Source organism: Nuphar pumila, chromosome 12 (assembly GCF_984573655.1).
Source record: "Nuphar pumila chromosome 12, dmNupPumi1.hap1.1, whole genome shotgun sequence".
Classification (NCBI taxonomy): Eukaryota; Viridiplantae; Streptophyta; class Magnoliopsida; order Nymphaeales; family Nymphaeaceae; genus Nuphar; species Nuphar pumila.
Genome location: NC_143260.1, coordinates 14,076,240 through 14,104,098, shown reverse-complemented (window position 1 = coordinate 14,104,098; position 27,859 = coordinate 14,076,240). Strand labels below are relative to the sequence as shown.

At 42.4% G+C, this 27,859-nt stretch overlaps 1 protein-coding gene across 1 annotated transcript in view; it reads right to left on the bottom strand.

Moving 5' to 3' along the window:
* Positions 1-27,859, bottom strand: part of SEH1H (Transducin/WD40 repeat-like superfamily protein) — a 95,995-nt gene that overhangs the window by 53,347 nt on the left and 14,789 nt on the right. The window contains exon 3 of the mRNA XM_089983192.1: positions 17,238-17,338. Coding sequence (XP_089839318.1) covers positions 17,238-17,338 — 101 coding nt within the window. The remainder of the gene's footprint in view (positions 1-17,237; positions 17,339-27,859) is intronic.

Sequence of the window (27,859 nt, the reverse complement as noted above, 5' to 3'; positions counted from 1 at the left end):
GCAGAAGTGTTAGGCTAACTTATGTAGCCCCTATCCCTCCCCCTAACCTCCGATGACTGGGGAAAAACGGGTCTTTTGCCCTTTTTGAAAGCCATAAATGGACTGTCTATCGGAGTTGGTACCCTTCGTCCTCTCTCTTGACGAAGCAAGGTTGAATTGAGCGCGACGGGGTTTCTTAGCCGTTGCCTCATTCTTCATGCTCTGGTCCATTAGACCGAAACGAGCATCTTGCCTATGAAGGCGATCCCACTCTTATATGTGTTTTCAACAACCTGCACTAAGCATTAATCGAGGTCATAAGACTCTCTCATCCAATCATCGTAGTACTAACATGTCTCGCATGTTTAAGAAGTACACTTACGAGAAAAGGGATACAGGTCCTTAATAGGAGCCTCGGGAGTGTGTTTCGCAAAGATATAATGTTTTTAAAAACTATTTTAACATATCAAATCTTTCGAAACCACACACAATCTTGCCAACATAAGGCATGTGATTTTCTCGAATCTGACATCCGATGACGCAGTGTCTGGGTGCTATGTAAGTCACGACACTGGTGTTGGTAAATGGGTTTCACAAAGGAACCTATCACCCAACAACTTGGTCTTGCCCCAAATCAAGGGTTTTCCCAAAACATATCGGGTGGAAAGAGGAATATGTATACCTCTCGAATACACTGAGTCTATGGCAAGGAAAAGAAACAAAAGATAATAATGCGAAAAGGAAGTGCCTGGGCGCGAAGCGCGACGGCAAACAGGAACTGCGAAAGCAAGGGACAAGGATCGCGAAACCGCGTCCTTGAATTAAAAGACAGTAAATAGTAACTATGAAAGCAAAAGCCTGGGCGCAAAGCGCGACGGCAACAGAAACAGAAAGTGCGTAAGCAAAGGATAAGGACCGCGAAACCGCGTCCTTGAATTAAAAGACAATAAGCAGTAAATACGAAAGTAAAAGCCTGGGCGCAAAGCGCGACGGCAAACTGAAATGCGAAAGCAAAGGACAAGGATCGCGAAACCGCGTCCTTGATTTAAAAGTGTACTTATATACATATAAGTATATAAATATATCATTAAGTCCTTTCGATTATCAATTATTTAAGCTTGATTTAATTATTTAAGTCCTTGTGCAACTTCTCCTACCTTGGGGTGTTGCGAGGATGGAGTCTTCTACGAACGTAAGTGATTGTCGGTTTAGTTCGCGGGGCGCGAACGGGCTCCGTTGCGTAAACTGCAAAAATACGTAGTTTAGCATGCATAAAATGAATATAGGTAGGGAGAAAGCTCGGTTTCTCCGCAACTCAATGCAGGGGTCATCGGCCCCTACCGTTGCGAAAGAGAACGGGGTAGGGTCCAATGACCCATGCCGTTAAAGGAGATGGGTGCAGGGCCAAATGGCCTTTGTCGAGTTTTGCTCGACAAGAAAATGGGACAGGGGCCAGAGGCCCCTGTCGGTCTAGAGAGGGGCAGGGGCCATTGGCCCCTGCTGGGTTTCAAGGAAAAGAGGGGGAGTGCGGGGGCCAAAGCCCCCCCCCTGCGGCTAATCGGGAGAGGTGGCAGGGGCCAATGGCCCCTGTCGAGCCTCTGCTCGACAGGAAAGAGAGACAGGGGCCAGAGGCCCCTGTCGGTCAAGGGAGGGGCAGGGGCCATCGGCCCCTGCTGGGTTTCCAAGAGGTGAGGCAGGGGCTGAAGGCCCCTGCTTCCTTTCTTAAGGAAAGGGTAGGGGCCATCGGCCCCTACACGAAGGGAAGGGCAGGGGCCATGGCCCCTGCCAGAATATTTAAAAGGGCAGGGGGGCTCCGCCCCCTGCCTGCTAAGAAGATGAGGGCAAGGGGGGCCTGTCGAAAAAAAGAGGAAGGCAAGGGGGCGGAGCCCCTTGCCTGTCGAGAAAGAGGAAGGCAAGGGGGCGGAGCCCCTTGCCTGTCGAAAAAGAGGAGGAGGAAGGCTCGGCAGGGGGGAGGGGTGTTTACCTGGGCTGCCGAGGAGAAAGGAGGTTGTCGGGGAGGGGATGCCGTGAATGGGAGGGGGTTGGCCTGCATCGGCAAAGGGAGAGGGAGATGGAGTCGGGGGAGGCTCGTAGGCCCTCCCCTCTCCCCTCTCGTCTTTTAATAGGGAGGGGGCGCACACAGGGCCCGCCCCCTGTGTCGTCGGAGAGGCCCCCTGCCGTGGGCTGCCAGTCCCCTCGAAAAGGGTTTTCGAGGGGCTGGCACAGGTTGGATCCGGGTCGGGTCTGGACCCGACCCGGGTCCGATTTTTTTTTAATTTTTTTTTTTAACTGGTTTTTACATCCAACCCTCCTTAAAATAATTTCGTCCTCGAAATTAAATTGAACTTAACGATCAAAGTACAAGTTAGGGTATTTCTCCCTAATAGCAGAGTCAGGCTCCCAAGTACATTCCTCTATTCCATGGTGCTTCCAACGGACCTTTACAAGAGATATTGTCTTAGATCGAAGCACTTGATCTCGACGATCAACGATCTCGACTGGTCTTTCCTCAAAAGACAAATCCTTCTGAATGTCTACATCATCATAATGGATGATGTGTGATGGGTCGTGAACGTATTTCCGAAGCATGGATACGTGAAAAACGTTATGGATCTGAGCGTACTGAGGAGGTAAAGCCACACGATAAGCTGCTTCACCAATCCGTTCCAGGATCTCGAACGGTCCGACAAAATTAGGGCTTAGCTTTCCCTTTTTCCCAAAACGAAAAACGCTCTTTGTGGGAGATACCTTAACAAAAACCATATCTCCTATCGAGAAGGTGAGCTCTCGACGACGACGATCCGCGTAACTTTTCTGCCGATTCTGTGCAGTACGGAGTCGCTCTCGTATCATCTGCACCTGCTGAGTGTAGTGTTGTAGCACTACAGGAGATTTCATCTTTCGCTCGCCAACCTCGTCCCAGTAGAGAGGCGAACGACAGGGCTTTCCATACAAGGCCTCGTAAGGGGCCATCCCGATGCTAGCGTGATAACTGTTGTTGTACGCGAATTCGGCCAGACTGATATGAGAATCTCATTCTCCCTTCCAGTCCATCATGCACGCACGCATCATGTCCTCCAAAGTCTGAATTGTGCGTTCAGACTGTCCGTCAGTCTGAGGGTGAAAAGCGGTACTGAACTTTAAATTCGTACCAAACGCGATTTGAAGTTGTCCCCAAAACCTCGAGGTAAACCTCGGATCACGATCGGAGATGATAGATACCGGAACACCGTGCAACCTCACAATCTCACGAATGTAGAGATCCGCCAAACTGTCTAAGGACTGACTAATACGGATAGGAAGGAAATGAGCCGATTTGGTGAGTCGATCAACGATCACCCAAATCGCATCGTTCTTTCTTCGTGTCCTTGGCAAACCGACGATAAAGTCCATAGTGATGTCTTCCCACTTCCATTGTAGGATCTCCATTTGTTGCATCACTCCGCCAGGTCGTTGATGCTCGATCTTAATCTGTTGGCAAGTCAAACACTTAGAGATGTATTCGGCCACGTCTCGCTTCATTCCGCTCCACCAATATCTGCGCTGCAAGTCTTTGAACATCTTCGTGCCTCCCAGGTGAATCGTATATTTGGATTTATGGGCCTCTACGAGAATTTCGTCTTTCAAAACGGGATCATTTGGGACCCAAAGAAGATTTTTGAGCCAAATGCTTCCATCGTCCTTAAGTCGGAAAGGAGTATCGGTCTGTTGTGTACGAGCCTTCAACTTCTCGTACTGCGCATCAGTCTTTTGCCCAGCAAGGATCTTGGCTAACAGCTCAGGTTGAGCTATCAGATTAGAAAGACTGATAGAATTTGATGAGACTGCAAACGGTTTCCAGGAAACCAAATCCTCAATCAACTTCCAACCAACGTATAATAGGTTGACGGAAATGCTAGAAGCCTTACGGCTGAGAGCATCAGCTACCACGTTCGCCTTTCCTGGATGGTAGGAAAGGGTGAAATCGTAATCCTTGAGAAATTCTAGCTACCGTCGTTGCCTCATATTAAGCTCCTTCTATGAAAACAAGTACTTGAGGCTCTTATGATCCGTAAAAGCCTCGAATTGTTCCCCGTACAAGTAGTGTCGCCAAATCTTTAATGCGAAAACCACAGCCGCTAATTCCAAGTCATGAGTCGGATAATTCTTCTCATGAATCTTAAGTTGACGCGATGCGTAGGCGATTACCCTACCATTCTGCATTAGGACGCAGCCCAAGCCTGTCCCGGAAGCGTCAGTATAAATTACGAAGCCGCCTTGTCCCGAAGGCAAGGCTAAGATAGGAGCGGTAGTAAGTCGTTCCTTCAGCAACTGAAAACTGTTTTCGCACGAATCGTCCCACACGAACTTAGCCTCCTTCTTTAGCAGCTTTGTCATAGGCAGAGAGATTTTGGAAAAGTCTTGGATAAATCTTCGATAATATCCAGCTAATCTAAGGAAACTTCTGATGTCACGAACATTCCTCGGTTGCTGCCAGCTTAGTACGGCCTCCACCTTTGCAGGATCTACGGATACGCCTTTCTCGGATATAACATGTCCCAAAAACATAACCTCATTGAGCCAAAACTCGCTTTTAGAGAATTTAGCAAACAAACGCTCCTTCCGCAAGGTTTCCAAAATGATGATCAGGTGTTCGCGATGTTGATCACAGGTTTCTGAGTACACCAGGATGTCATCAATGAACACGATGACGAAGGTGTCTAAAAAGGGTTTAAACACACGGTTCATGAGGTCCATGAAGGCTGCAGGAGCGTTGGTGAGTCCGAAAGGCATGACAGTAAACTCGAAATGCCCATACCTGGTTCGAAAAGCCGTCTTGGAGATGTCATCTCCCTTAATTCTGAGTTGATGGTATCCTGACCTAAGGTCGATCTTTGAGAAAATCTTGGCATTCCGCAGTTGATCGAACAGATCTTCGATACGCGGTAACGGATATTTATTCTTTATCGTGGCCTGGTTGAGCATTCGATAGTCGATGCACAACCTCAATGATCCATCTCTCTTTTTAACGAATAAAACAGGAGCTCCCCAAGGCGAGACACTGGGGCGAATGAATCCTAGATCCATCAATTCCTGTAGTTGCTTCTTGAGTTCCTCGAGCTCGGCTGGCGCCATACGGTATGGAGCTTTAGAAATTGGCGCAGTACCTGGTAGCAACTCGATGTTGAATTCAACCTCTCGTGGTGGGGGAAGTCCTGGCAGCTCCTCTGGGAAGATGTCTGGAAAATCCCGAACCACCTCCAGATCTCTAATCGAAATTAGTGTCGGTTCGGACTGGACGACACTGACTAAAAAGGCAGTGCATCCCCTTCTCAGGTAATGTTGTGCCTTTAGCGAAGAAATCATCTTGCTTGCACGGACCGCCTTCACGAACTTGAATTCCACCTTAGGCATCCCTGGTGGAGATAACACAATTTTGCTTTCATGGCAAAAGATCTTGGCATGGTACTTGTGCAGCCAATCCATGCCTAGGATGACGTCAAATTCGGTCATATCTAGAAGGATAGTGCAGGCCGGATAATGTCGATCTGCCAAGACTACGTCCAAAGCTGGCACGTAGGTCGCACAAATAGTGCTCTTCCCAATCGGGTTATAGACGTTGAGAGCATTATCTAACGAACTTACAGGTACGTGCAAGAGTTCAGCAAATTTTACAGAAACAAAAGAATGAGTGGCACCGCAATCAAAGAGTACGAAAGCTGCTTGGTTAGCAATCAAGATGGTACCTTGCACAAGCTCGCCCTTGGTCAGCTGTTCGACCGTGGCAGTGTAAACGTGCCTCGGTGCTTTCTTCTGGCCGCTGGACTGTGGTTGTTGCGCCTGATAAGAATGTTGTTGTTGTTGCGGTTGCGACGGTGGTCGGGGGAGCAGAGGTGCTCCATTATTCCTTCGGAGGTCGTCAGCCGCCTTCTTGCAGCACTCGCGTGCAAAGTGGCCCATCTTGCCACAGTACAGGCATCCGCCTGTAAGAAGAGGGCATGCTTGCCCGGGGTGAGGTCGTCCGCATTTGGGGCAGACATCGCCCGCCTGCTGCCGGGCGGGAGGGTTGCCCTGAGGACGCTGACGTTTGGAAGGAGGATATGGCTTTCTTCCACCTTCCTTGTTTATGAAAGAGGGCGGTCGCTTGGCTTGACCGCCAGAGGGATATCTCTTTTGATCGTTACCCGCAACGGGTGGCTTCTTGCTTTGGGTGCTCTTGGAGCGTTCCCAATCCTCAGTCAGGAGAGTGGCTGCAGCAACAACTGCGGAGAGAGTTGATGGCATGTTGTTTAGGACCCTTGGTCGGAGTCCTTCCTTTAATCCGCGGATGAATTTACTCGCCCGCTCCCGATCATCTGCAAATAAGTTGGGGCAATGACGCTCCAACTCCTGGAACCTGGAGATGTAGTCCACCAGACTTGACGAACCTTGGCAAAGTTCCAAGAACTCCACCTTTTTCCTCTCCCTCGCATGAGGAGGAAAATAGTTCTCCAAGAAAGCCTTCTTGAAAGCCTCCCAAGGAATAAACGAGTCTGTCGGGAACTGTATGTTCTGAGTCGTGTCCCACCAATGGCGGGCGGCACCCAAAAGTCTGAAAGTACCATAAAGGGTCTTCTTGTCTTCTGGGACTGTCAAAACTTGGAAAACTCGTTCTATTTCCAAAATCCAGTTTTCAGCTGCATCGGGGTCGGGCTTGCCTGCGAAGGTTGGAGGATCGAGCTTTAAGAACTTTTCATATAATACTGTCGCAGGGTGGCTTGGTTCTGGGGTAGGTACTTGGCTGTGCGCTTGATTTCGCATGGCGCTAGCCAATGCGCTCAACGATTCCATGATGAATCCCCGTTGATCTGACCATTCGTCAGACGAACCTTCGTTTGACCCTCGAACCATCCTTAAAATACCCAGATGATACATAAGTCAATACTTTGAAAGAGAAGAGTAATATCAAAAAGTTTATCATATTTCCGAGTAATAGAGATTACAAAAAGCCCAGCAGTGCTGGTATAAGAGGGCACTTACAAAAAGTTAAAACAAAAACTGTCCACGGGTCCACAAACCAACGAGTTTATATCTTTTAGGGATGATGATGAGAGTACTTCAAGTACTCTCTTACGATACCCGTGCGCCTTAACCCGCGCAGAGGGGGAAAAGGATGCAAATCCTCATTCGGGACTTCTTGCCCGTGAAGAGGAGTAGTGGGGGAGTAATGTGGCGAGGCATCCGGTGCATAGGGCGGCGAAGCCGGAGTGTACACCAGAGAATCCGGTATGTACAACGGTGGAGCTGGTGTGTATACCGGGGAATCCGATATGTATAGCGGTGAAGCCGGAGTGTTTACCGGAGTATCTGATATATACTGTGGCGAGTCTGGGGATGGTGTGTAAATTGGTGAGTTTGGGGAAGGCATATGAGTGGGTGGAGCGATGTCCTGAGCACTCTCTAGGGGTAATATTTGTCCATCACACGATGGTGTGTCATAAGTACCCTGGACAGAGGATGCTGTGTCTTCCAAATCTTGTGCTGCAGTCCCCCTTCTATCGTATGCTTCCCTGAGTTGACAATTATCCATCGTATGTCCTTCTTCGCCGCAGAAATTGCATCCCATCTAGGCTTGCCAGGGGGATTCTGCTTCAGAGGATTCCCGAGAAGTGTGTCGATTAACTAAAACATGATTTGGCACACGACTTCCTTCCCGAAAGTGCACTGCTGCCCATGTCACGGCTAGTGGTGCCTGGTAGGTATCCGGAAGCGTAAAGCCCCAAGAATCAGCAAAAGTGGGAGGGGGCGGCCCGCTGGTCCAATGATCTGAACCGATAGAAGAACGCTCAAGTCTTCCTACCACAGAGCTTCTGCCCCTCACAGAACGACAGCGCGTTCTTCTTGCGCCCCTTCTACGTCCCAATCTTTCATCATCCGGAGGGTTCATTTTCTTTGGACAAGAAAAATCCCAAATACTCATGTAAGGTATACTCTAGTCTAATAGTATAGAAAAAGAGAAATTAAATTACTTACAGCGCGATGCGGATGCGGATGCTCGATAACCAAGAATCACTGTTTCGACCTGGCTCTGATACCAAGTTATAACGCCCCAAAATTTCGAACCTTATAAATTCCTTGAAATAGTTGGAAAATACCTTTTCTTTACAGAGTTTATTTCTAAATCAACGGAAACGATTTCTTTTAAAAGAAAAAAGACGGGTTTGACAACCTTGGGCACGTTAGCGAGAAAACAAAGATTTACCATGGACGATCTGCAATAATACTTAGGAAACCATTCCTTCTATTTGAAGAGAGTAATAAGTTTGTACAAAATTTGGGTTTCCTCAAGGGAAAACCGTATCAAAAACCAAAAATGTCCAGGAGAAACACTACGAGCAGAAACAGTGGATCCTTAAATCATCTCGCAGTCGCGTCATCGCCTGATGCACCTAATCGTCACCTGTGCCCATGAAATGGGTTAGCTTTGCGAAAAACTAGCAGGAGAGTACAAAGACAGAAAGAACTAAATTAGGCATAGATAATTTATGCAGCAGGTAGTAACGAGCAAACTAAGCAGATAGACTGGAGGAATAAGCTAAGTACAACAAACTGAAAAGGGTGTGCATGCTCAATTTAGTTATTACTTGATAACCGACCATGCGGGTACATACATGGCACGTGAGTCGAAACAGTCGAGTCCAAGCCGAGTGTTCATTATGTTAAGTATTTTAATATACCTCGGTTGTCTGACAGAATCTTATTCCTATGGAGACGACCGATGGTCGAGAGAGTAAGTCTCTAAGGCCTGATAGGGATGCATCCAACTTCTGCAGAAGTGTTAGGCTAACTTATGTAGCCCCTATCCCTCCCCCTAACCTCCGATGACTGGGGAAAAACGGGTCTTTTGCCCTTTTTGAAAGCCATAAATGGACTGTCTATCGGAGTTGGTACCCTTCGTCCTCTCTCTTGACGAAGCAAGGTTGAATTGAGCGCGACGGGGTTTCTTAGCCGTTGCCTCATTCTTCATGCTCTGGTCCATTAGACCGAAACGAGCATCTTGCCTATGAAGGCGATCCCACTCTTATATGTGTTTTCAACAACCTGCACTAAGCATTAATCGAGGTCATAAGACTCTCTCATCCAATCATCGTAGTACTAACATGTCTCGCATGTTTAAGAAGTACACTTACGAGAAAAGGGATACAGGTCCTTAATAGGAGCCTCGGGAGTGTGTTTCGCAAAGATATAATGTTTTTAAAAACTATTTTAACATATCAAATCTTTCGAAACCACACACAATCTTGCCAACATAAGGCATGTGATTTTCTCGAATCTGACATCCGATGACGCAGTGTCTGGGTGCTATGTAAGTCACGACACTGGTGTTGGTAAATGGGTTTCACAAAGGAACCTATCACCCAACAACTTGGTCTTGCCCCAAATCAAGGGTTTTCCCAAAACATATCGGGTGGAAAGAGGAATATGTATACCTCTCGAATACACTGAGTCTATGGCAAGGAAAAGAAACAAAAGATAATAATGCGAAAAGGAAGTGCCTGGGCGCGAAGCGCGACGGCAAACAGGAACTGCGAAAGCAAGGGACAAGGATCGCGAAACCGCGTCCTTGAATTAAAAGACAGTAAATAGTAACTATGAAAGCAAAAGCCTGGGCGCAAAGCGCGACGGCAACAGAAACAGAAAGTGCGTAAGCAAAGGATAAGGACCGCGAAACCGCGTCCTTGAATTAAAAGACAATAAGCAGTAAATACGAAAGTAAAAGCCTGGGCGCAAAGCGCGACGGCAAACTGAAATGCGAAAGCAAAGGACAAGGATCGCGAAACCGCGTCCTTGATTTAAAAGTGTACTTATATACATATAAGTATATAAATATATCATTAAGTCCTTTCGATTATCAATTATTTAAGCTTGATTTAATTATTTAAGTCCTTGTGCAACTTCTCCTACCTTGGGGTGTTGCGAGGATGGAGTCTTCTACGAACGTAAGTGATTGTCGGTTTAGTTCGCGGGACGCGAACGGGCTCCGTTGCGTAAACTGCAAAAATACGTAGTTTAGCATGCATAAAATGAATATAGGTAGGGAGAAAGCTCGGTTTCTCCGCAACTCAATGCAGGGGTCATCGGCCCCTACCGTTGCGAAAGAGAACGGGGTAGGGTCCAATGACCCATGCCGTTAAAGGAGATGGGTGCAGGGCCAAATGGCCTTTGTCGAGTTTTGCTCGACAAGAAAATGGGACAGGGGCCAGAGGCCCCTGTCGGTCTAGAGAGGGGCAGGGGCCATTGGCCCCTGCTGGGTTTCAAGGAAAAGAGGGGGAGTGCGGGGGCCAAAGCCCCCCCCCTGCGGCTAATCGGGAGAGGTGGCAGGGGCCAATGGCCCCTGTCGAGCCTCTGCTCGACAGGAAAGAGAGACAGGGGCCAGAGGCCCCTGTCGGTCAAGGGAGGGGCAGGGGCCATCGGCCCCTGCTGGGTTTCCAAGAGGTGTGGCAGGGGCTGAAGGCCCCTGCTTCCTTTCTTAAGGAAAGGGTAGGGGCCATCGGCCCCTACACGAAGGGAAGGGCAGGGGCCATGGCCCCTGCCAGAATATTTAAAAGGGCAGGGGGGCTCCGCCCCCTGCCTGCTAAGAAGATGAGGGCAAGGGGGGCCTGTCGAAAAAAAGAGGAAGGCAAGGGGGCGGAGCCCCTTGCCTGTCGAAAAAGAGGAGGAAGGCTCGGCAGGGGCTGCCGGCCACCTGCCGGCCTTCCGGCGAGCCAACGGAAGAAGAGAGGGGGAGGGGTGTTTACCTGGGCTGCCGAGGAGAAAGGAGGTTGTCGGGGAGGGGCTCGCCGGCGAGTGGATGCCGTGAAGGGGAGGGGGTTGGCCTGCGTCGGCAAAGGGAGAGGGAGATGGAGTCGGGGGAAGAGAGAGCAGAGTGGAGAGAGACGAGAGATGAGAGAGAGAGTTGGGGGGGGGGGGGGGGTCGGGGGAGGCTCGTAGGCCCTCCCCTCTCGTCTTTTAATAGGGAGGGGGCGCACACAGGGCCCGCCCCCTGTGTCGCCGGAGAGGCCCCCTGTCGTGGGCTGCCAGTCCCCTCCAAAAGGGTTTTCGAGGGGCTGGCACAGGTTGGATCCGGGTCGGGTCTGGACCCAACCCGGGTCCGATCTTTTTTAAAAAAAAAAATTTAACTGGTTTTTACAAAACGCGTCCCCCATTAAAGGGAAGCGCGCTTCCCAAAAAAGGGGGACGCTTCCCCCCACGCTTCGGAAGCGCGACGTTTCACGCTTCCGAAGCGAGCTTCCCCTTTTAGCTAGGCGCTTCCGGTAACCCTGGTTATGACATTGATCATCAATTTGTTTTGATGATTGACATCAAACTATACTGATGCAATCTGTTTTAGATGCTGACTGTTGTAAATGCTGAAAAATATGTACATACGCGTCTTGTGGATTGTTGTTGGGCATTATGGTGCTGCAGATTTTCATACATCATTGTTCCTTGTTCGCAGCATGTTGTTGTATGTTCTTGCATCCGCAACATGTTGCCAACAGCATGCCAATGCCCAGCGGCAGCATGCTGTTGTGCATGTGAGGCAGCTTAAGTATGGCCTGTCGGTTGGAGCTTAGTCCGATAAAATCTAGACCAGATTTGCCCCTTCTCGACTCTTGTGCAATCTGATTTTATTTCCATGTGTGTGGCACGTGAATTTTGATCAGATTGGTAATGGTTGGTATGTTGTGTTTTTCTGAACAATGTAGTTATGTTCAGATTTGATTTGTATGGACTGCAGGGTACTTCTCATGAATATGTTATCTATTCAATTATCATGTTGCAAATGTTTATGTCATACGCATGGAAAATTATGAAATTTATTTTGTTGTATGCATGAATAAGATTGTGTGCATGTTTGAGAGCTTATGCATAAATTAGATCATGTTAATGTATGTTGTAAGCTTTTGTTCGCATGCGTATGCAAATTGTTTTACATGTGTATTCTTGTTGTGTCTAATCGAATATGCATTGTGAACATGTTTTGAACAAGTGTGTGCATGTTCACTAAGAATTTTGCATAAGATGCATATGTGTGGTCCGTTAAGAACCACTGCAGGCCATGTGGGCCAGGAGCAGGTGTTGCTCCAAAATTTGCTTTTATGCATCACAAAATTGTTTCTGAAATTATTGGCTTTCCAAAATTAGTTGCAATGTTAAAATGTGACGGGTCAAAGCCCGAGTTGGGTTTTGCATTTTGATTTGCAAAATTGTTCTTGTGTTAAGAACTTAAATTTGTTAAAAAGTGAAAAGAGACAAACATTGTAATTAATCTTCTTCCGGGATATCCCTTCCACAGTGTGAGAATCTTGGATGATGGTTTTTGAGAAACCGTGAAGATACTAAAACTCCATGTGCAATTGTGCCCCTAAACCTGATGTGATGGTTTACATCCCGACCACGGTTTTAGGGAGATTTCAGTCACTTTCTTTGGGGGGGGGTGTTGACACAGCTGTTGTTATTGGTATACCAAGAAAGTTGTGTTAGTGGATGGTGATTTTCTTGATGTCCCGACATTAGACGTTGATTTCTAATGTTCCGATGGATAGTGTCGATTAATGATATCGGTCGAGAAAAAAGTGTGGAACTCAGTAATAAAATACAATTTGTGTGTTAAGCTACAACTGGGAACCTAACTTAGACTTCGGGAATTGTAGTACCCGTTTTGAGTATTCGCGGGTTTAATGAAAAGTGAAACTAAAATTTTATGCATTTAATAGGGACGTACATATAAAAGAAAACTCTGATAATAACTTAATAAGTTATTCATGCATGTGCATTGAATCATGTATCCTTTTTGTTCAGCATTAGTTCATGCATTCATACTTATTTTGTCTCGTATGAAAATTATTATTGCATGGTACTTGTTTTAAATGCTTGAATGGTGAACTGATTATGAAATTATTGTTATTATATTCCTCTGAATTGATGCATGAATTTGGTTTATGCTCTTTGCTTTCTGTTTGGATTTTTAGAGAAATTCATACAAAAAACTCTGGTTCTAGCCCTGTAGTTCAAAATGTTTTTCAGGACCGATGATGGAGGTGAGTGCTACATGGAGTCTGCAAGTTTACGTGACATGAGTGTCTCTACGTTACAGACTTTATTTATTTATATTTTTATGACATTCATTATATTAGTTAATAAAATTGATTATTCCTTCGATTGATTCAATGCACTATCTCTTGTGGTTTGGTAATTATTAAATATGTGACCCCGGATCCTTGGGTTTGGTTTCCATAATTGTTTTAAAAAAAATAAAAAATAAAATCACTTTTTACGAAGATAAATTGGGGTCGTTACATCTTTCTTCTTTCCTTCCTTCCTCTTCTTTCTCTTCTTTTTTTCCCTGTTTATGATGAAGTGTTGAACTGCTCGAGAACTCGACGCGACTGTTGAACAAGTGAAGGATATGGCGCAACCCTGTTCATGGTTCTCTTCTTTCTTCTATTTGTTTCACTTTCACGTTGATTGCAACCATTTCCTTACGTTTCTTTTGTTTTGAGTCTCTTAAAAGTTAAAACTTAAAAGTAACCCAAACCCTAATAAAAAGGTATATTTTTATACACAAAGCATCCTAATAAAGAAAAACTAAAGACACATGTATCCCTTTTTTTTTAAAACCTCAAATACCCCTACACCTACAGTTTAAAAAAAAAGTTGTTGCCTGGGTTGCGACAGCGATATTATCGCGATAATATCACAATATATATAAGTTTCCGATGTTTTGAAAATATCGTGATATTTTTCCTTTAATATCGTTTGTTCATTTTACAGCAATAATATCGCAATATTTTCAAAATATCGGTGCTATTTGTGACTATGCTCTGCATACATAACTTCTATTAAATGTCACTTTTCGTGCTTTGACAAAAGTATAAACACACATTCATTATGTACATGTATATGTATACATGTGTGCATTTCTGTCTATATGAATGTGGAGAGAGAGAGAGAGAGATGCAGCTGTATGTCAAAAATGGTGTATGCACACACAGTCATATTAAGAGTGATCTAAGTTTAAACCCTTTGTATTAATTTTAGCCTTATTCAACTGATTGTAATGACCAAAACACATTCAAAGTTCAAACATGATGGCATTTTTGAAGTTGTGGATACTTTTAGGGGTGTAATAAATCTTGTTTTGGAGGAAAAAGAAAAACTCACTTTTTTTTGTAATTTTATTTTGGAAGAGAAAGTGACCTTTTATTTAACCTTACAAAGTAATTACGTATTTCCAAAATGCCACTTTTTTAGGCTATTTTGGTCATTATAATCAGTGGAACACTGCTAAATCGAATTCAAAGAGTTTAAAGTTAGATAAGCTGCATGCACGCACACCTCTAAAACTCTTTGTTAAGACCAAATTTGGCTGTCTTCAAAAGTATCCGCTAAGATTGGTGGGATTTTTCATCTCCACTGGTGCCAGTTCAAAGCCTGGATAAAGGATAGTTAACATCAGTGAGCAATCAACAGAAAATCTTTTGTCGCATCTTGTAAAATGAGTACTAAGAAGAACGTCTAATCATGGGGTGTTCTCCATGCCTCGATGAAATTTGGCCATGGTTAGAACGTGAGAAGGGCATTCACTTTGAGCAATGCCCTATGATTAGTCCTAGTGAGCAGCACACAAAGACGTAGCAAGTTAGAATAACAAAAGTCAGTTGCAATAATGAGGGTTCTCCCACTTAAATAGATGGTTTCCAAAAAAGGACTCAGTTCGCATGGTGGTTTGTAAGGCTCAAAAGAAATGAGTTTTTAATGGTAGACCTGCTCCCAGATTATGCCATACCTAGAGATATACACAATTGTGCATTAGTGAAATAGCCTAAAAAGCAATAATTCTTGGAATGGAATCAAGAGAATTGGATCCCATGTCTGAACTGTTGACAATGATACATCGCCCACCTTCAGACATGATTAAATAAATTTCATTTCTACTGAAAAAAGGAATAAATATAAGTACATTAACAAGAAAGGATGTTGTCACAATGAAGACAATAAAAATAAATACGATATGTTTATAAGTGACAAAATGAAAAGGTATAAAAACTAAGGACCTAGGTGAGGAATGTAAGGATTGGTACGAAAAAAATTTAACTGACTAAAGATAACAATTAATGGTATTTTGCAAGAAAAAAGTGTCTAGATTCATAAAATGAGTGACTGGTTTAGTAGGCTAAAGATCAACTTAGATAAGGATATCTTTCTTATTATAAGTGCCTATGCACTTTTGCCAAGTTTAAATGAAAAAGTCAGAATGACTTTGGCATGTAATGAAAGAAATTCCAAGTAATGAATTAAATGAGCATGCAAGAAAGGTGAATAGGTTTAGAAGAGTACATAAAAGAACTGTGTTTGGAGACAAAACTGGGATGAGGAAAATGATCCTTGACTTTATCGCTGTGGATGGCAAAAACCTATTTCACAAGGACACTTCACTTATCATGTGTATCCCGTGTAGACAAGACACGACACTCGGCACTTCGGCACTTCCAGACACGGCTTCTTTTAAGTAGAAGATTCATTAAACTGCTGTGAAACATTTCCCTGCCATAATGTTATATGCTTCCAATGCCCTATCAAAGAGAAGGAACGAGAAAAACCGGCACTTCACAGACACGGCATGATACTTCCATGGACATAGTCAAACCAGTTTCACACACAGTCAACATTGTGTCATTAACTTTATTTATTTTCTTTTATGATCTTATTTACTTATTTCGTATACACTTGAGTCTTTTTTAGTTTAAATTCTATCATTAATTACATTACATTTCAATTTCAACTTGATTTTATTATTTGATGTTCCTAGTTATAGTGACCTCCGCTGTTTTCTACACACACATAGATATATTTATGTGTGTATGACCGTGTCCCTGTGTCTTAATTTTTGAAAATTATCACATTGACATCGTACCAAGAGTATCTGCATCGTGTCTTGCTCCCACATCTGTATCCATGTGACAGGCAAAAACATACTTGAAGAAGAAAGATTAACACCTTATAACATTCAACAGTGGATTTAATCAAGCATATACAGATTATTGTCTATTAAAAAAAGAAAACAGGCACATGTACAACCAAACCAAAAGAATACATTAATAACGTACTTCACTAGTTTAAGACGCACATGTCAAGAGTCAAATGGCAGCAACAGAATCCAAAGAAGCCAAAGGTTAGGTGGAGGGACCTTAGAGGTGCCAATGTGAAAAATATTTAGGAAATATTATGAAAGCAAAGATAGTGGAATTGGTTAGCAGATTCAAATCAATTTGCAGAAAATGACAAGTTGCATTAAAGAAATAGTGAAGCGGGCAGTGAGACTCTTGACAGGAGTGATGTATGCAGAGGCATTGTTGTTACAGCAAAAAAGTTCAAAAAAACATTTAAGCATAAAATGGCATACTTTATTAAATGACAAGCAAAAAACATGAAACGCTTAGACAAATACAAGGTAGACAAAAATAGGACCAAAATCTTATGCCAAGGTCTAATAGGACAGACAGTATAAACCTTACAATAAGTTAAATACAGAAGAAAGTGTAAAGCTACATAAGTTAGTCAAGAGTAGAGTTATAAATCATGTGAAGTGTACAAAGTTGAAGATAAAAGGATGTTGACAGGAGATGATCAAATGAAGATAAATATAGAAAATATTTAGCTTGTTATAAGAGGAAGGAGAATGAAGTGGATCAAGAGAGAAAACTGAATCATGTAATGACTGACAAAGTTAGTGTCGAAATAATAGAAACAAGAATACCAAAGATGCAAAAGAACAAGGCATTAGGTCCAAATTGTAGTCCTATAGAGTTTTTCACTTAAATGTGCAACATAGGGACATAATGATTAGTAAAAGTTATTCAACAATGTTTTATCTATAAAAAAAGTACCCAATGAATAGAGAAAAAACATTTAGTCCCTACAATAACTAATGATGTACCATAAAATGCACTAACTATTAGAATATTAAACTTATGATTGATCTTTTGAAAAAAAAAGAAAAACATTTTAGAAGAGAATTGTATGTTTACAAGAACAAATTTGGCTTTGTACCAGGAAGGTTAACCATTGAGGAAAAACATCATAGAAGAATATAAGGTGCTTTATAAATTAACATGTGCTTATCATATAGAACTTATCCCCCTAGAAACAATAAATATGCATCATAAAAATTAAGATGAGCCTAACTGTCTAACCAGATCAATGCTTCACACTAGGGTAGGGATCAAAGAGCAAAAGACCAAAACTGCACTTACCAATTTCAAATTTTTTCTGCAATTTCCAAAATGAAGGTCAAGCACTTGAACCTCATTGCCCTCAAAGAGCTTACATAGCTTCCATGTGAGAGTCATTTTTCCTAGGAATTATGTACCCAAATAACATGCATGAATCAGTCTGTGTTTCATAGAGTGTTTCTCCAAACAGAATAGAATGTTGAGTCAAAAATCAATTCTTGCTTAACAATTAATCAGCCTAATTTACCAAATCAAATGCTATTATAAGATCGAAGGCAAACATAGTGGCAGATAGCAATTTAGTACTCATGGCCAAACTTCTTCAAATATTACGTAGAATAGGTGGTATCTACCGATTAGATCCAAATACTTATCCAATTTGGAATTTTAAGCAATCCACAAAGCAGCATGATGAAAGTTTCATTCATTTAATTGAATAATTCCTATACTCAACATACACAATGAATTATAATTGATAAAAACAAACACAAAACAAAACGCAGAAAGCAGTAACATATTGAATGCACCTGTTTATCATTCATAGTATTACCACTATTTTTGTGCAAATATTGAACTCTTGTAGAGGCAGCTAGGGATTTTGAGAATCACGAATTTCATAGTAATTATTTGTTGAACCCTATAAATCATCAAAATCATAATGCAAATTCCCAAAAAATCCTATAATATGTACTTTGATATCATATATATGATATTTTTAGATTTGAAATCCCAAATTTATGTTGTCAACTGTTTATCTTTCAAATTGCTTCTTCATCAACATTAGCGTCAAGCAGCTCAATGCTGAGAACCACAATCAATCCTTTTGTTTTTGTTATCAACAAAACTAAATTGATGAATGAAGTTTCAGTATAGACTGACTGATGGTTGACTAATTTCATTGTTTCCATATTATGGAAAATAACCCTTACTGCATTTCTTCTTGATAACAAGAAATCCTTGCTGTTCAAGAATATTTGAGAAGCACCAAACCCTAGGTAGGGAGAGAGAGAGAGAGAGACGGCTGTTTAGAAAAGAAGAACTCGTGAATCATATTAGGGCTACTCTCTATGTTAAATAGAGAGATGCTAAAAAGGAGAAATTACATATACATCCCTTATTAACTTAAAATTTCAAATAACATCTAAAAACCTCTTACTCTCAACACTCCCCCTCAAGCCGGAGCATAGATATCAATCATGCTCAGTTTGTCACAACATTTTGAGAAATTTGGTCTAGCAAGAGGCTTTGTAAACATATCAACAACTTGGTCCTCCGACTTTAGATATTTGGTAGAGATATAACTGAAAAGAAGTCGTCATTATCCTCATTATGTATATGTCTGACCCGATCCATTTATGTAATGGATCGGGTCCAGACCCAGTTTATGTATGATGTAAATTAATCTTGTATAAGGGGTATTTTAGTACCCTAGTGTTTTACACTCTTGTTATTAATAGAATGAGAGGGCAGTCACGATGGACTGAACCCCCCCTTGCCTCTCTCTCTCTCTCTCTCTCTCTCTCTCTCTCTCTCTCTCTCTCTCTCTCTCTCTCTCTCTCTCCATAAACGATAGGGTTACTTTCTAACATGGTATCAGAGCCTTACGCGACATCTGGGAGTGAAGGGCTGCCAGCGTGAACCTGCATGGATTTCAGCATGAGCCTATCAGCGTGAACCTTGTTGGGTGAGCCTTCAGCGTGAGACTATCAGCGTGAACCTTGTTGGGTGAGCCTATCTGCGTGGATCTGTCAGCCTATCTGCGTGGATCTGTCAGTCGTGAATCTGTGTGGATCTCAAAGCAGATTGAATCTGGGAGTGAGGCTGCCAGCGTGAATCTACGTGAATCTGGGAGTGAGGCTGCCAGCGTGAATCTGATTGAATCTGGGAGTGAAGCTATCAGCCGTGAATCAGCGTAAATCTGATCTATCAGCCGTGAATCAGCGTAAATCTGGAAACGATAAGTACAGGTGTAACGACCCCAATCCATACCCTTTAAAATGCGAAATATTTTTTTTTCTAAGAGTTGCGGAAACCTTCCCAGAGATCTGGGGTCCTCACAGTTCCACTTTCCATTGGATAGCCCAACCACCACAAAGAAAGTTACATTCATCATCCATATCAACCAACTAAAACTCTTTTATTATGAGTAAGTAAATTTCAAAGACAAGGTTTTCTTCAACTGAAAGTAAAGTAACAATTGCAGAAATTAAAAGAACTAAAAGACAAAAGAAAGAGCCACTATATCCTCTACTGAAGCTGACAAGCCCAAGTATAACTCATCCATCCCCAGATGCATGTCCAACTTCCCTGTTCACCATTACTTGTGAAAAAACAACAAAGTAGGGTGTCAGAACCGAAATTCTGAGCACAGCTACTTCTAAAGAAAACAGGTGAGAGAAAGAACATGGATAAGATTTCATGCAGTGATTTGAGTGAGTACAGATATAAAATTTGCAACATTTAAATATCCATAACTACTAATAATTGCATATACTCACCAGTCAATAACAGTAAAGCAATGTCATATATCAATAACTAAATAATCAAACCTTTCATCATGATTTCACAAAGTAATGCGTATGCTACCACCAAATAATGTCATGGTATCAAGAATGATTCAAACATGCATGATCTAATGCATAACAGAAAAATGCATGATTATGTGCAATGCATGATTTCTTCTGTTATCTTTCATTTAAGTTTTATCTTTCCATATGCATGCCCTATTAAATGCACACGTCTTTAAGTTCCTCTTTTTAATTACCGTGGCCCGCGGATACACCAAACGGGTACAAACCCCGAGGTCAAGTAGATTCCCAGGGTAGCTTAACACAACAACAACAACAACAACTACGCCTTCATCCCAAAACAATTGGGGTCAGCGATATGAACCAAAAAATAAATTCATTTTGGGTCTTCCACATGAATCCTTTTCCTCCAATCATTTCTATCCAACGCCATGTCCTCGGTGAGGTTCAAAGCATTCATATCCTTTCCTATCATCTCCATCCAAGTCTTCCCAGGCCTACCCCGACCTCTTTTAACTAATATATTTTCCCATTTCTCCAACCTTCTAACTGGAGCATCATTAGGCCTTCGCCGAATATGTCCAAACCACCGTAAACGATTCTCTCGCATCTTATTTTCAATGGGTGCAACACCTACCTTCTTACGTATCTCTTCGTTCCGAATCTTATCTTTTATTGTATTTCCACACATCCATCTAAGCATCCACATCTCAGCTACACTCATTTTTTGAATATGATGTCTCTTGGCAGCCCAACATTCCGTACCATATAGTAAAGCGGGTCTAATAGTCGTCCTATAAAACTTTCCCTTCAACTGCAATGGCATTCTACGATCGCACAGCACTCCAGTAGCACTTTTCCATTTCATCCACCCAACCTTTATCCTATGATTTACATCTCCATCAATTTCTCCATACATTTGAATGATGGATCCCAAATATTTGAAATAATCATTCACCGGTATATCTTGCTCACCAAGCTTCACTACACTCCCATCACTACTTCGTTGCTTACTAAACCGACATTCCATATATTCAGTCTTACTCTTACTCAACTTAAAACCTCTAGCTTAACACACAATTTGTATTTTATTACTGGGTTCCAACTTAGCCCTCGACCGATATCAGGAAACAGCACCATCCATCGGAACATTATACCTCCACATCTAATGTCGGGGACACAAGGGACACCCCACGCCCACAAGTGTCACTTCTTTGGTACCATAAACTCACAGCTGTGACTTACACACCACTCCCGGGTAAAGTGGCGGGCTCTCCCTAAAACTGTGGCCAGGAGAAGAACCTCAATATCGGGTACAGGGGCAACAACGCACGCGGAGTTTTTGTATCCTCACAGTTTCCCCAAGACCGGATATCCAAGATTCTCATACTCCAGATGAGATATCCCAGAATGTAAATTACACTGTTCTCATTCATTATATTTTTAATTAAGTCCATTTCTTTAAGTTTGCAACACATATGCAAAAGTAAAGTGAAAACCCGCATCCTCCCTTGCGGGGACCCCTTTCGGGACTCCAGCCCGTGTAAACCACTAGAACAGTGTAGTAAAGTACCAAACCATCTTATGTGGTTTAAGTGATGCATTTAAAAACATATATAAAAGAAAATCAAACCCACGGCTCTCCAGGCCGATGATGTCCATTTAGGCCATCAATGCACCACATAATAAAACCAAATTAGTGTTTCATTCATAACACTAGGCCAAAGTGCCAAAAGCATATATATTCATGCAAATATAAACCCAAACATATGCATGTCATCATTCATTCATATGCATTTTCAATATGTGTGTGTTACCTACATCACATATGGGTATTAACCAAATCCATGGTTTCTTTAAGTGTGTGAGCGTACACATGAAATACAGGTTCTCATCAAGCGTACATGCTTACCAAACTATCAATAACCGATCCATGATCACATTCATGATTAAACAACCAGCAAAATGATGTGCTAAGATAAGATTTCACATATTCACCGGAAATCAAGTATCTCACAGTTTACAAACTATATAAATCATGCTAACACGTGCCATTAAATATTCAAACTCAACTTTAAGTATATAATAACGGATAGAGCTATCAATGTAAATTCGTTAACTTTGAATTAACTTAGGTATGTAACCTGTGCCAAAACCTAGAGTTAACCATCCAAGTACCCGCATCGGGTATTCAATCAATATTGTCCACCAGGCAAAATTTCCCAAGTGACTGCCTCACAGAAAGGCACATATCTATATGCCACTAAGTGTATTGTCATTCATTTGCACTAAATGTGACAGTCTTAAGCATGTACAGCTGTACACATTCCTCAACGGCGGATTTCATATGAAGTAAAGTGTTCTCAAAACAGGCACCATTTTTGCTAACATAGTTTAAATCATGTATGCCATATTTCCCTGACTTTACTAAAATACACAAACCGTCAAAATAACATGGCTAGGTACCCTATGCCGAAAAGAGCTACATGAATCTTCAATGCAGCTCGGATATCACACAGCACGCTATGTTTCACAGCAAATAATAGGCATTCAAACCTTTTAAGAAATATGCATTCTAATAGACATTTGACTATCCAGAAATATGTAGTTTAATATCTCTTTAGACTTCAGAGAAAAATGCAGCTTAATATACATTTGAATGTTAGCCCAATGTGTATTTAGCATTAGAGTTATGCAGCTAGAATGCATTCTCATTCAAGAAATCTTCGTGTACAGAGGTGCGCAAATCCACAGTGTTCATCATGTTATAATCTGGAAATAAAATTTTAGGAAAATATACAACACATAGTTCTGACATGCAATTTCATTTACACTAGGTATTCTTATAACAAGCAGGACTTAAAACATTCAGACATTACAAGAAGCTACACTTGTAACTATGCATTACAGATTTTTTTTCTTTTTACTTATTTTTAATTTCCTAAAAACCAAAACGATTTTTACTTGATAACCCAACAAGAGGCCATCATTGTGTCAGTCGATCGATATATAAATGTGCTTCCATCATTAGCTGCACTGTTTCACATTAGCCTCATGGATTTTTTTTTTGGAAAAATATAAAATCAGGAATGGACTAACATTTAATATTTACACCCGAGTTACGATACATAAAAAAAAAATCAACTCTAGGAGCCGAGTAGCATGGAGACAATTTGCAGTAATGACTTACCTGATTCTAGGTTTGGGATTTTTACCCCAACTGAGATCCCCAAACAGGGATCAACATACATCGTACCTCCCCTTCTATCAGAACACTTAGGATCCCCAAATCTAAAAACCCTTAACCGAAAAATATTAAACCCCCAACAAATCAACTAGGGTTCTGAAATCCCCAAACTCTAAGGGGTTAGGGATTTCCGACAGCATGAACCCCTCCTCTCCAATCCCTACCCGAAATCGAACTCAGGTTCGATCCCTCACCTAAAATCCAAGAAGCACCGCACCTTTTTTTGAAGCTTTCCGGCGAACGGAGGCTGAAGACGCGAACGTCGAGCTGCTGGTGTCGCTCCACGCAGCTGCCGTGACCGAGGTTGCTTGCCGTGGCCTGTGGTGGCTGGTGGCCAAAAAAAAAACTTGCCGGCGACCTTCCTGCCTCAGGCGCACGCACACAGACCGAGAGAGAGACGAGGGAGAGAGATGAGGGAAGAGAGGGATCGAGTGAAGAGAGATGGGGGACTGAGTGAAGAGGGAAAACCCCTCCCCTCCACTGCTTTTATCAGCCCAAACTCCCCCTCCTCTGCCGAGATGGGCGCGGGGTCGTTACGCTCTGCGTAACCCCCCTGCGCACCCCTTTCTGTTTCTGGTAGGGTTTTATCGGGCAACCCTTATCGGGTTGCCCTTTTCATTTAACAGGGCAGAGATATGGGGTGGGGCTCGGGTCCGAACCCGAGACCCGCAACCCGGCCCCAAGTCAAAATGGATCCACAAGTTGGATCCAAATGGATCCAACTGTGGATCCTCGGATTAATTTTTTTAAAACTTAAAATTTTATTTATTTATTGTTTTTATTGTTATTTAATCGAGGTTTAAAACAATTAATCCTAATTACCCCCTTTATGGGTCCTAGATCCGTAATGTAGATCTAGGCCCAAATTGCATAATTTGGCATATTTTATAATCAAAATTTTCGGGTTTTACATCCCTACCCCCTTAAAAGAATTTCGTCCGCGAAATTATAACGGACTAAATGTGAGTAGTACCAAAATTAAATATCACACGAGTACTAACGATTGTCAACTAAGAAGATACCTTAAACCAGATCAGTCTGATCGTCCTGAGTAGAAGTCGCAACGGCATAAACTCTCCCATTAGTCTTCCGTTGACCCTGTTGCGGTTGAGGTATTTGTTGTTGCTGTTGCAGTGGTTGTTGTCCTACCTAAGCTGCTGGCTTGTTCGGACAAAAAGGAGCAATGTGTCCTGGCTGTTGACAGTGATAGCAATTTCCTTTGAACAACGGGCAAAAACCTAGTGGATGGTTCTTGCCACACCTACGACATGTTGGCGGGGCCTTTTCTTGCGGTTGCCCATTATAGGTCCGCTGCTTCTTGCCATTCTGCACCCCCTCCTCCTGTTGGAGGATTCTTCCTGGTCCCGCCTGAAGAACCCCCTCCGTTGCCACCTTTCTTCTGAAAGTCACCTTTGGATCGTTCTCAGTCCTCGGTCAGTACGGTGGCTGACTCGATCGCCTCAGCCAGGGTAGAAGAACGACCCCCGAGCACACGATTCTGTAACCCGTCCTTCAGTCCTCGCACGAATCTAGCCGCCCTTGCCTTCTCATTCTTAAAGAGGTTTGGGCTATACTTCTCAAGGCTCCAGAACCTGGTAGTGTATTCCACGAGACTCATGGTCCCCTGAGTCAAATCGAGGAACTCCCGTTGCATCTGTTCCTCGGCGTACGCAGGGAAATACGTATCCAGAAACTCTTCCCTGAATGTCTCCTAGGGGATCTCGTCCCAATCGGCGAACTTCACCATTCGTGGGTATCCCACCACTTCTTGGCATCGCCCTTCAGACGGTACGTGCCAAAAGATGTTTTCCTGTCCTCAAGAACAGACAGGACGTCGAACACCCGTTCCAACTCCTCAACCCAATTCTCCGCTGCCTCTGGGTTTGCCTCTCCTGAAAAAGTTGGTGGATCCAACTTCAGGAACTTTTCGAAAGAAACTCCACCCGCGTTTGGAACAATATTGACAGGAGGGTCACGAGCTGCTACTTGTGCGGCTGCCTGCGCAGCTGCCTGCGCAGCTGCCTGGGCAGCCTGTGCCGCTTGCGCCGTTTGTGCAGCCTGTGCCGCATGGAGGTTTTGGGCCGCTTATAGCGCCTGCGCTGTTTGTGTTGCTTAAGCCGTCATGGTATCCGTCAAGGTATGAATGGCTTCCATCATAAAGTCTCTTTGTTCCTGCCAGTTCGCGGGAGCAACAGTAGAGGACGAAGCACCTCTACGGGTATAATGCGACATCTACAACGCACATCCTTTCTACAAATTAGACTCTTACTTATCCTACCCCCTTAAGGTTGATCACGAACAATAATCGTTCACGTAATCGCACCAAGACTTATTAAACTATAATTGCAATCAATCACACAGAATTCACATAAATCAAGTAAAGTATTAAATAACCATACCAGTGAAGAAGACTGCTCTGGAGGATGAGTCACACTTATCGGTGCTTCAGGACAGGGCTCATATACCAAAAATAAAAATTTAACACTCAAAAGATGACAAGATTGCAAATCTTTGTGGTGGCTCTGATACCAAACCTGTAACAACCCCAATCCATACCCTTTAAAACGCAGAATATTTTTTTTTTCTAAGAGTTGCAGAAACCTTCCTAGAGATTTGGGGTCCTCACAGTTCCACTTTCCATTGGATAGCCCAACCACCACAAAGAAAGTTGCAATCATCATCCATATCAACCAACTAAAACTCTTTTATTATGAGTAAGTAAATTTCAAAGACAAGGTTTTCTTCAACTGAAAGTAAAGTAACAATTACAGAAATTAAAAGAACTAAAAGACAAAAGAAAGAGCCACTATATCCTCTACTGAAGCTGACAAGCCCAAGTATAACTCATCTATCCCCATATGCATGTCCAACTTCATTGTTCACCATTACTTGTGAAAAACCAACAAAGTAGGGTGTCAGAACCGAAATTCTGAGCACAGCTACTTCTAAAGAAAACAGGTGAGAGAAAGAACATGGATAAGATTTCATGCAGTGATTTGAGTGAGTACAGATATAAAATTTGCAACATTTAAATATCCATAACTACTAATAATTGCATATACTCACCAGTCAAGAACAGTAAAGCAATGTCATATATCAATAACTAAATAATCAAACCTTTCAGCATGATTTCACAAAGTAATGCGTATGCTACCACCAAATAATGTCATGATATCAAGAATGATTCAAACATGCATGATCTAATGCATAACAGAAAAATGCATGATTATGTGCAATGCATGATTTCTTCTGTTATCTTTCATTTAAGTTTCATCTTTCCATATGCATGCCCTATTAAATGCACACGTCTTTAAGTTCCTCTTTTTAATTACCGTGGCCCGCGGATACACCAAACGGGTACATTGTATTGGTATTCATTATGGAGTGCATCGGGGTCAATGTCATTTTCATTGCATGGTGCATCGTGGTCTTGGAAAAGATTCGTATGGTATGGATTTAAGGTCTTCACATTCCGGTATGTATCTTTGGCACTTTTAGTTGCATATGGTAGGTATCTTTAAAATAATATATTAAAATGATTTTTTTGAAATTAGAATTTGTTGTCTTTTGATATATAACGTATATGTTTTATATTGTAGATATGTATGTTGAAAATTTATATTTCACAAAAATATGTGATTTCTTGTATCCTTATGTGTCTCATGTTTTTCAAAAATACTAAATTTTTATGTTGTATTTCTCCCTTGAATGTCTCTTAACCTATGTGTATGCTTGTTCTTATGCACATATATGTGTATACATGGCTTATCCTTGAGATTTTTTAGTCAATCATGATGTTTCCTTAATAATTTTAATTATGTGACCAAGCATGATTTTCTTTGTGAACTTAAGATTATGAATCTTAGAATTTTTTCGCATAATATTATCTTTAGTGATAACATGAATATCTTCCAAGAGTTTATAAGGTCCTTCTATCATTATGTGAATGTATTATTCCACGTGAAAGAGTCATCTGCCTTTAAAGAGACTTACTTGAAGAACCACACAAGGGTAAGAGAACAGTCAGCTCAATTTTTTAAGCAATGGGAAAGTAAAAGATCTTGTGGCTATCTAACAGTAGCTCCTCCCTTTATAGGACACTCATGTAACTGTCCTAAACAATAGTGTTCTGCTCCTCCCTTTATAGGACACCATGTAATTGTCCTGAACAATAGTGTTTTAACGTGATCAATGCAAACACTAGACAAGGACACCATGTAACTGTCTTGAACAGGGTTAACACAAGACTTGGCAGAACATGGTGTCATTGTCCAGGATTGTCCGCAAATCAAACACCCCCTGAGGCATGTATACTTTGATATATTTACATACTTGGCAGTAGTTTAATCCAGGGTTGCCAGTTGAAGAAGTGAGAGTGGGAAGTGAAGCACTTCTAAAATTTTAGGAAGTGGGAAGCGTGGGACGACTTAGAAGAGAATCGGGAATCGTCTCAGAAGCGAGAAGGGAAGCGAAGAGGAAACGAAAAGGAAAGCGACCTAGGATTTTAGTGGGAAGCGAATAGGAATCGAGTTTCCCCGTTATTGGGCAAAAAAAAATTTGTTAAAGGCTCCAAGACCAAAAAAAAAAAGAAAACACATTTCCTGATGTTGACAAGCGAGCGGGAAGCGAGCTTCCCAATAATGTGAAGTGTGCTTCCCCATAAATGGTTTAAAATGGTCATTTCCCCACATGTTTCAAAAGCGATGTGTTTCGAGGAAGCACACTTCCCCGAGTCCTATAGCATTTCCAGTAACCCTGCTTTAATCTTCATCCATGCATGTCACTACTACGAGCCAGAACACCTTTTATCTCACTTTTCTGATTACCTTTTTTGAGGTTTTGGATATAGACTCTTAGTTTATAATTTA